This window comes from Pundamilia nyererei, unplaced genomic scaffold, assembly GCF_000239375.1.
Source record: "Pundamilia nyererei isolate P.nyererei 1_Seehausen unplaced genomic scaffold, PunNye1.0 scaffold00222, whole genome shotgun sequence".
NCBI classification, from domain to species: Eukaryota; Metazoa; Chordata; class Actinopteri; order Cichliformes; family Cichlidae; genus Pundamilia; species Pundamilia nyererei.
The window spans coordinates 463442-473519 of record NW_005187623.1 but is presented as its reverse complement, the minus strand read 5'-3'; the positions used below and the strand labels follow the sequence as shown (position 1 = coordinate 473519).

Genomic DNA, 10078 nt, shown 5'->3' with positions numbered 1-10078 from the left:
ATGAACATTTTTTTGTAACGAAAAAAATATTGAACCGTGACACCAAAGTACCGAACCGTGAATTTTGTGTATCGTTGCGCCCCTAATGTGTATATAGATAGATAGATAGTAACATTTGAAAGAAAGTATGACTTTAGTATTTTTTCATTAACTGGATTTTTTGTTTTTGTTTGTAACAGGCAGGTTTAACAATGGAGTAAATATCTATGAGTAAGCCAAACTGTTAACTTGCAATTTCAATTCGCTCTCTCCTCCAATGTCGATGGGGCAAAAACAAGCAAACGAATCCCAAAAAACAAAAATGCACACATTTTTGGAGGCTTTGTACCTTTCGGCTTGCATTTGATGGTATGGCTAACTGATGTATGTCTCATATGTTTTATAGAGCCTCACCTCTACAAGATCATGTAAATGTGCCATTGAATGGGAGTTAATAGGCCTTGTTGTGTTTATTGAGTCTAAGCAGAGCAATTTTTTTTTACTGCTGCTAAATAAATGGCAGGATCCAAGATTTCCCAGAAACACTTTGTATTCTCTGAGTGTTTCTATTGACCAGTTGATTATTTTAGAGTCATAGCAACCTGTTAACATATATCAGTAAGGGCTAGGGTTGGTGTTACAGTTGTGCCGATATTTCTTCTAAGATTAGCTGTAAAGACCAAAATTTCTTGTTATTGAAGAAACAAAAAGTTATTTTTTTCAGTTCATTGGATCAGCTAACTTGGACTAAAATTATTAAACCTCACTAACAGACCTAAACACTAACAAGCCTATATGTAGTGTTTTTGTGCTTCTGAATTACACATTAGACTTCACCAGTCTGCCACACACTGATCTGTAACTCCATTTTGTTGTTCTTCCTATTCAGGACATCAACACCCCATTCATAATGACAGATAGCGTCCAGGAGTTTGGGGATGGAGAGAACACTGAGTTTGAGACGGTGTTTGTTCTCACACAATTTGATTCTCCTGAATACAACTACCTCTACAAACATGAACACCGCATTGTTGGGCCTCCTGTTGTGCTGCACTGTGCTGCGAAGGATGAAGTGAGTCTTTGATTGACAACAGATTGATTTTATGCAAAGGTTGTGGGGCATAAAAAGTGTCCGTGTAGATTTGCTGACAATATTATGCAATCAAGAAACAGTTCACTTCATTTTCTCTAGAACAGCATCTCCTCAGCTTCATCTAAAACATGGCTTCTGGAATTCAGCAGATATTTACGTCTTCACTCTGAAATCCTCGCTCGGGGAAATATGTTGTCTGTTTGTTGTGTGGGGGGGATCCAACGGAGATGGCCCTGAAATGGAACTTGATTTAAAAAAAAAGCAGGATGCAGAAATTGCATTGTGACTCAGAACAGGATGATGAACAGGAGCAGCTCCTCCCTGCTGTGCCGTCTGTCTGACAGACTTCACACAGGATACTGTTGTCGAACGATATGCCCCGACTGTGGCTGCTATCAACAAGACGGAGTGCATTTGTCAGTTGAAGACAGCGCACACATGCATGACTACAATTCAGAGCATGAACGAGGTGTATCTGATGACAAGGGAAATGATGTTAAGCTATTGTGCAGTTACAACAGGCTGCTATCTGAAATTAGTAGTCACTTTTACTTAACCATTGCATCCTGCATGCTCTGGCACAATTTGTCTCGTAGATAATGTTTAAATATTGTTAAAGGAAAACTTAAAATTCGAATTTGTTATTAATTCCACTCTTTAATTTTACTGTTTCTTTATCGTAGCCTCTCCAGTTTTCATGTCGACCTCTCTACTCCACCACCATGTTAAACCTGTCTCTGTGTTTCACTGGATTCAGGAACAAAGAGGAAATGGTGAGTTCATGAAGCATATACATGGCACTATCTGTTTGTAGTTCTGCTAATAAACAGACAAAAAAACAAAAACCTCTTTAAGTAGAAAAGTTAAATTTCTATCCAACATTTTACACGTGGTGTGTGAGGCCAAAGTAGTTTCTGCTATCATCTGATACGGTGTAAATTAGATTAAAGAACTTCTGGCCTTTCCCACCTTGATATTAATTTTTGTGTTGACCTTGTGGTTTTTCTTTGTTTTTGTAGAAAAACTTGGTGAATCTGGTTCATCACATGGGTGGGACCATACGGAAAGACTTTAGCACAAAGGTCACTCATCTTGTTGCATACTCCACTCATGGAGAGAAATACAGGGTTTGTATATACTTTTCCCCTCCTATCTTTTTACTCTCTGTGCATCCAATATTAATTGCAGTGTGTTGAAGGGATGAGCATTAATTGACAAACTTCTTAACCTATTATATACTCTTTGTTGCTTTTTTTTTAAAAACCTGTTAAGAGACAGCACTTCCAAAGGGGCCTTTTTTCTGCAAAGGAACACTTCACTTTCTAGCTTTTGGAGACTTGATAGGTGAACCACCACCAAATACTATCAAGAGAGATAACTGGCAAATTTTTCCCTACTCTGAAACCAAAGAAAACACAGTGAATCATTTTCTTACAAAATAAAAAAACAACAACTCAGAAATAAGGCATGACGTTTCTGAATCGATCTTCAGTTTAGTTCTGCAGTGTCTAGCTTCAGTGGTTATTGTGAGTAACCGGAGGCGTCACATTCTGCTGGATGCCCCTGATTTGCATTAAGTAGCCTTAAACTGGGGAGCTGGCGACTCATTGCCCTGGTGCTCAAAATAACGCATCAAGGCTTGCATGGAAATGATGGAGCCTACGCACATGTTCTTGACTCCATTAGAATACATGTTTAGAAGACAGGAACATTATTTACAGCTTTTGCAAAGCTAACAAACTTATTATACTTTCTGCTAAATTGTCATTGTTTTGATGCATTAACTAGAAGGATTAAAAAAATAAAAATAGAATAATTATGTTACCTAAACATGGGGAACAACATCTCCCCTTTTTTGCAACTGAAAACAGAGCTATATGTCAAACTGAAGTCAAGATACCAAAATAATTGAAGCAAATATATATATATATATAGAGAGAGACTTGAGTGACTTATTTCTTCCTCCTGGCTTTTTCATTGTACACCACTTCTTTTGACTGTGAAACGCTGCTCTCTGCTTGAATAAATAGAATGAGCAGGACTGATGTGATGCCCCCCTGCAACCTAGCTTGAATCCTAATGTCTGGTCTGTCAGAAAGTTGTAATTTAATTCCAGTTAAACAGCAGTTTTCTCTGTTTTGTGCCCTCCGTGGGGATAAATAGAGATCGATGGGTGGGCGGATGAATAGGTTGACACTTGTCATTCTTGTCGTTTTTCCGCTCGGATGAACAGATGCTTGATGCTGTTCTGCTTTTAGTCATCCTCACAATTATTTTCTTATTAATCCATTTCTTCCTTTTCTCTTCCTTCACTGTTATTTCCTCTTTTCAGTTAATTTTTTCATTGTTTTGTGCTTTTCTATCTCAAAGTACTGTGAAGGGTACATTTTGTTCTAGCAGAAAAGACAAAATGCAGTGAACTTGTTGTGAGAGGCAGTCAAGGCTGTTTTCCATTTGAAAGTGTGACGCTAACTTAAAGAAAAAAACTGAATTGTTTCAACCCCAGACACTCTTTTTTTATATTGTGCCTGAAGTAGAAAATGTTTGTACCTGTCGCGTTTTGTATTGTGGTTCTGAGTGACAGGGCGATCAGGAGTAATGAAAACAGATGGGAGAGGTAGTTATGCTGTTATCAGTGACAGCAGAGCTATTTGACGGTCTTTTAGTTGCAAAATTGTGCCTAGATGAATGTCATGTCCTTCTTTTTGTTATTTCTGTCATTTCTGCCTCATTTCTTATTCACCAATTACCCATTTGTGTTCTCCTCTGCTGTGTTTTGTCCTTAGCTGGCAGTGTGCATGGGGACACCCATCCTCACTCCATCATGGATTCTTAAGGCCTGGGAAAGAAGAGATGATGTGTAAGTTGAATGTTGAATACCATGTAAAGGACATGTGCTTCCAACACATGCAGTACTTTGGTAAAGCAGGTAACCAGCTAGTGCCAGCCCATCCTCTGGGCTTTCAACGATCAGCTGGCCTGCTAGCCAGGTTGCTATTGTGGTGATCGTCACCAATTCTAGTAGCTGCTTCCCCAAAGAGAATCTCGCCCTAGAGCTGGGACTCAAACCCTGCAGCTGGCTAAAATAATCATCATCCTCCTGCTCTGAAGATTCACTCTAATTGGCAGCTCACAATGCTTATCAAGTAAACAGGAGGAATTTAAGAAAGTAACATGGTATTTAATTAAACTACAAAAGCCTGTGAACTAAAAAACATGTACCGGTACAGTGGTCTCGCGTTTCTCGTGGGAGTTCCGTTCTAAAAATGACCCGTGATAGGTGAGATCCGCGAAGTAGCCAGCTTTATTTTTTTACGATCATTATAGATGTTTGAAGGCTGTAAAACCCCTGACTACACACTTTATATACTTTTCTCAGACAGGCACGAACATTTTCACACTTTTCTCTCTTGTTTAAACAAAGTTAAAAACCTTGTGAATCAATGGTATGGAAGTAGCGGAAGCAAGAAGAATGAGTTAAGTAAAGTTTGACTTTTCTGACTGTTTTGTTTCGCTTAATGCGCCTTATAATCCGGTGTGCCTTATAGTCCGAAAAATATGGTAACTTCTACCTTCCTTTAGCATGTCCAGAAGTCCAACTTTTTGTGCGATGGTTAGCATCTTCTTTGGTTGGTTAGAAAACTTGCAAACATACAGCACATATAGCACTTCAGAGTCACACTGCTAGTGATCGAATCTTTTTTTATTTATTAACCTTTATTTAACCAGGAAAATCCCATTGAGATTAAAAACCTCTTTTTCAAGGGAGACCTGGCCAAGATCTTTATGTAAATTTGACAAGCTGAACACATTCTGTACTTTACAGGAGACACGGCACGGATGAGATTGATTGACAATGGTCTACAGCCAATCGGGACGCAGAACACAATGTGCCTTTACAAAAAAAAATCATGCATAATTGCACAAAAATAAATCAGTGAAGCCGCGAAAGGTGAACCGCGTTATAGCAAGGGACCACTGTATATGTATCCCTCCCCCACCATAAAGATAAATCTAAATGTGATTTTTCCCATCCTGAAATGGTATAAAACCAGTGCAAGCTAACAAGCTTTGTTGTTTCTGAATTGTTTCAAGCATGTTCCACCACTGTCTTCATGATGGCAGTGCTGACAAGAGTTCAAATTGGCTGATAATAAGCCATGTCAGGGCATCAAGCGGATGTTTATTACTTTGCTATGTGCCCAGAGGGGATAATTGTAAAACTGTCTTGTTTACTTATTGCTATGCATGATTCATGTCACCTATTATATACTTTGCATATCAGTGTTAGTTAAGGAGCCATTAGATAATTATTTTATGTTTAATTGCATCGCACACTACTGTTACTTACTGCACATACTGTTCAGTGCAGTAAAGTCATTATTAATTTTATTTTTTGTGAAGAAATTTCCACGCAGGTGACGAGGAGTTTCGAACTGAGTTCAAAGTGCCCCCGTTTCAGGACTGCGTTCTCAGTTTTTTGGGGTTTTCTGAGGAAGAGAAGGCCAACATGGAAGAGAGGACTCTTAAACACGGTCAGTGCCACATTTTATGAAAGCTTCATACAAAGTACACTAAAGACATTTAAAATCAGTTTGAGCACCCTCTACTACAGGAAGGTTTTTTGTTTAAAGCCGTGTGGAGAACTTGTGCAGTTTTTCTACAGTTTCTTGTCTGTAATCCCAGACTGGCTCCATATGACTGAGTCTTTCTGACCCTGACTGTAATTTAGAGGTTATTGTCTCATGTTCCAGAATGAATCTGTGATAAGGATTTAGTGTTGTGTGCATTTTATTTATATAATCTCCTGGTTTTTCTTCATGAAAGGTGGCATGTACCTTGAGGTTGGAAATGAAAGATGTACGCACATGGTTGTGGAGGAAAACCTGGTAAAGGAGCTACCATTTTCTCCCTCCAAGAACCTATTTGTGGTCAAACAAGAGGTAGGCCTTTATGTGTTTATTTTCTAGTCTTTGGCATTGATTTTTACTTAAAATAGCCTTGGATAATTATTGACATTATCATGGAATGACACACATTATAGACTAGAAACTATCTACTGATGGGATCACACTAGCTTTGATGCTTTTTAACGTACTGATGTTCTGACCCAGAAGAAGCTATTACTCAAGGTAACAGGTAGTCATTACTCTATTATTACTACTTCTCATTGGTCAGCCTTATATGTCATTAAACTCTGCCTTCAATTTGCTCTAAATTGCACATTTAAGTTTTTTTTTCTCTGTTTGCTGCCATGTTTTGTTGTTATTCTTGAGATCTACTACTAAAGCTGCTTAACATCACCCAACAAGCTATTAAAAGTTCAGAACAGCATCTCATACACACAGTAATGTTTCTGTGCAACTTCAAGACAAAAACAAGTTTGATTGGTAGTGGCTAAGACTGTCCAGACATAGCTGAATAATTAGTGTCCACTAGGGTTATGTTGCAGGAGGACAGGGACACCAGAGCAAAATAATGAATGCTCTGAAACAGAGTAATTATCTGATCAGGATTCTGTTAAGGTTAAATCTCAGTCAATACTGTCTCTGCTTCCCCCCTTTTCCTTCCGATGCTGTCAGAGAGGGGGTGAAAAATAGAGTTCCTCTTCCAGTGGATGAAAAGGTTAAATCACCTACATAACTTGGTTTGCCTGTATTGTTAACTACACAGTCAATATAGTGGTATCATTTTCTTTACTTTGTCAGTTTTATTGGTTTCAAAGGAAAGGGTACGATATTAAGTATTGTTAATCTTTTTCTGTATTTGTCCTAACTCGGGTCAATAAAAACTGCTGTTTCTTCTCGCAGTGGTTCTGGGGAAGTATTCAGATGGATGCTCGAGCTGGAGAATCCATGTACCTCTATGAGAAGGTGAGTACATGATTATTAAATTATTATTTGCGTATCTATAAAAGCAAAAATTATGTACACAATATTTATGTAAGACAACAAACGGTAAAAGGAGGATTTTTTTTTTCTAGATGTGCAAGTACAGCATACAGCCAGTATTTAGAAACAGTTCTCCTATTTGTTTTTTAATTCTAAGCTCTTTTATTTGTTTACATTGTCCCTGTTCCTGTTTAAATACTTAATTTTTGTTAGTTTGATGGTTTTAGCTTGCATATTCCTGACCAGTGGTAAACTGCCATCTGTTCTTTTAAGTCTTGCCATATTAATTCTTACCCCTTTCACTTCATTATGGAGTTTCCTATCACTCTCAAGCTTTATGCTGGATCCAGATTACACAGTATTATCACAAAACTAGCTGAAGCTGTAAAACAAACAAATAAATAATTATTTGAACATTTAAAAACCATGGCTGCCCTACATGACAATCAGTGCTTCATCTTGGACTTCCTCACAATATCGAGGAAGCGACAGTTGTGTCAAAAAACTGTGACAACTTCCAGAAAGTGTCCATGACGAACTGTAAAATCTCAGTGTACCTTTCCACATGCAACATAGAAATGAGAGATAAGATTAAGTGTAGATGATCCATACTGGCCTTTTTGTACTTCTCATTCATTTCATAATTTGCAAGAAATGTTCATGACCTTTTCATTCTTTAGTTTTTACATAGGTTGCTTTGTGTTTACCATGAGCTTTCTTTTTCCTCTCTGCACTTCAGAATGACAGCCCAGCTATGAAGAAAGCAGTGTCCCTCCTTTCCCTCACCACCCCAAACAGTAACCGTAAGCGTCGACGTCTGAAGGACACATTGGCTCAGCTCACCAAAGAAACAGAGATCTCTCCCTTCCCTCCGCGCAAAAGACCGTCAGCAGAGCACTCGTTGTCTATTGGTTCACTGCTGGACATCTCTAATACTCCAGAGACATGCAAGGCTTTGGCAGGTATTGATGGGAGAATGGATGACAGTCTCTTTTATGCAACTCTTAAGCAATTATGTCATATATACATTTTGCTAAATATTAATGGATCCCTGCAGGCAGCGTTTGTTTTTCCCACCGTAGTTGTGCTTTAGTTGAGTTTTTCTTTCTTCAGATGAAAACTGTACACAACTCTTCTTATTTCCAGAAGACAGAGTAGGAGAAAGTTTTGTGGCCAAGACTAGGATAGGAAGAAGGAAAACCAGGGAAAGGAGTAGGACAGACAGGGAGGAGAGGAGAAAAAGGTCCCATCTGACTACAAATGCTTGTCAACAACCAGAAGAAGAGCAGCACCAGGGAACTTATGGAGGTTTGGATTTTGAGCAGGACAGTGGGGATAGTGGTTGGCATTAATTAAGAGCTATTACAAAGTTATTGTTTGATGGATGACAAACTGCTTTTACGGTAATGTAGTTGGTTTTTATCTGTAACACAGCCAAATTGTTTCTGATTTTTTAGTTATATTCTCAATCACTCCCAGGCCAGCTGAGTGTAAAGGAGTACAAATGTGAAGCAGTCACCAGTTTGTCACCCTCAAACAAGCCAAGGTTTAATTTCTGGATAGCTCAGTGGATAGTGTAACTGTGCATGGCTTAACTATAAAAACCCATAATGAAGAGATTACAAGTATCATTGTATACAAAATGAAAATCTTAAGCACTGCAACTGACTAGTCACCAAATATTATAAAATACTAGCCTTACTTCCACTCAATGCAGTACCTTCATCTAAAGAGCATAGTTTAATACTTTAATTTGGCTTAAAGTGTTTGGGGGGATAAGATAAAAGCAGAACATGTAACAGATGTCAGATGGGGGGGGGGAAAAGCCATTGGCAGACATAAACATAACCGCTTAGCTCTGGGACGTTCAGCTTCTGATATCTCAGTTTTAGGAAAAATGCCAAGAAATTTCTCAAGGAGGTCGTCTTCACAGTCAGCATAGAGCAATGTAAGACACGTTTTGTGTGAACGTCTGACTCTCGATTTGGCAAACGGCATGTTCTCTAACGTTGAGAGCACTGGCTTGTAAAGACCAATGAGGTCAGCCAGGCCATGTCAAAGGAAATAATTCTTTAAAGTCAAATAAATATATTTATTAACTCTGTGTACCAACATGAATAAACCAAAACCTATTAAAAACCTATAAACTGTGTTTTTGCATTTACATACTTTTCATTCCATTACATACATTGTGCCATTAACCCGCACAACAGAATTGCAGTACATAAAAAATATTTATAATACTAATAATAATTTTGTTTTCAGTCAGTTATAGTTGTTAACAAGCTATGATAGTGAATGGACACCTGGCACTCTCTGCCTGTACTTCAGTGCACCATTATAACCTTATGTCTTCCTGCCTGGCTTCTTTGTTCCTCCAGAGAGTTCGAAGCCTTCTAAGAGTTCAACTCCGGTTCTCTCCAAGCAGTCAGCCAGGTGGCAGGTCTCCAAGGAGCTCTACCAAACTGAAAGCAACTATGTAGACATTTTAAGCACAATCCTACAGGTAAGTGTGTGTCTGTGTTCACATGGTGTGCACAGTTCTAATATTTCCCCCTCAGGTCAACCTGTGTGTTGTCCCTGGCGACAGTTTGAGGCTAAACTATAATCATTAAAGGTTTGTATGTGTGTATTTGCAAGCTGCAACTTGGCCTGTCTTATCAGTTGGTCCCAGCAGAGAGTCAGACAGCTGACCAGTGAGGGAGAAAATGACCTGCCTGACCATTTCTCTCTCTGTCTCCGCTTGAGAATCTTTTACTCTTCTTTATCTTTTTTGGATTTCCTCCATTTTGATGTTGCTTACTTTCAGGTTGCTTCTGTGGCTCCTCCACTGTGATTTTTTTATTTTATTTTTTTTTATCAAAGAAAAACAGCAGAAGCTGACTCCATTATCCAGAGATTCAGAATTTCATGCATGCCTAAAAAAGATGTAGTGCTGTTTATTATGGCATGTTTCATTGTTGGGTCATGTTTCTTTTTCTTTAGTATTTATAGATAATTGGATTTCATTTTTCAACCTGAAACAACAATGGCACAGTTGATTGGAGATGGGAAAAACAGATAAAGATAAAATGTATTATACCTTTTCTGTCTTTTCTCACAAGTAGGGATGGGT

The 10078-nt window shown here is 38.4% G+C and overlaps 1 protein-coding gene across 1 annotated transcript in view; it reads left to right on the top strand.

Moving 5' to 3' along the window:
• Window positions 1-10078, top strand: part of ect2 (epithelial cell transforming 2) — a 38525-nt gene that overhangs the window by 8515 nt on the left and 19932 nt on the right. The window contains exons 5-14 of the mRNA XM_013914758.1: window positions 869-1051; window positions 1756-1845; window positions 2092-2199; window positions 3859-3932; window positions 5477-5607; window positions 5900-6015; window positions 6883-6945; window positions 7703-7925; window positions 8110-8271; window positions 9345-9469. Coding sequence (XP_013770212.1) covers window positions 869-1051; window positions 1756-1845; window positions 2092-2199; window positions 3859-3932; window positions 5477-5607; window positions 5900-6015; window positions 6883-6945; window positions 7703-7925; window positions 8110-8271; window positions 9345-9469 — 1275 coding nt within the window. The remainder of the gene's footprint in view (window positions 1-868; window positions 1052-1755; window positions 1846-2091; window positions 2200-3858; window positions 3933-5476; window positions 5608-5899; window positions 6016-6882; window positions 6946-7702; window positions 7926-8109; window positions 8272-9344; window positions 9470-10078) is intronic.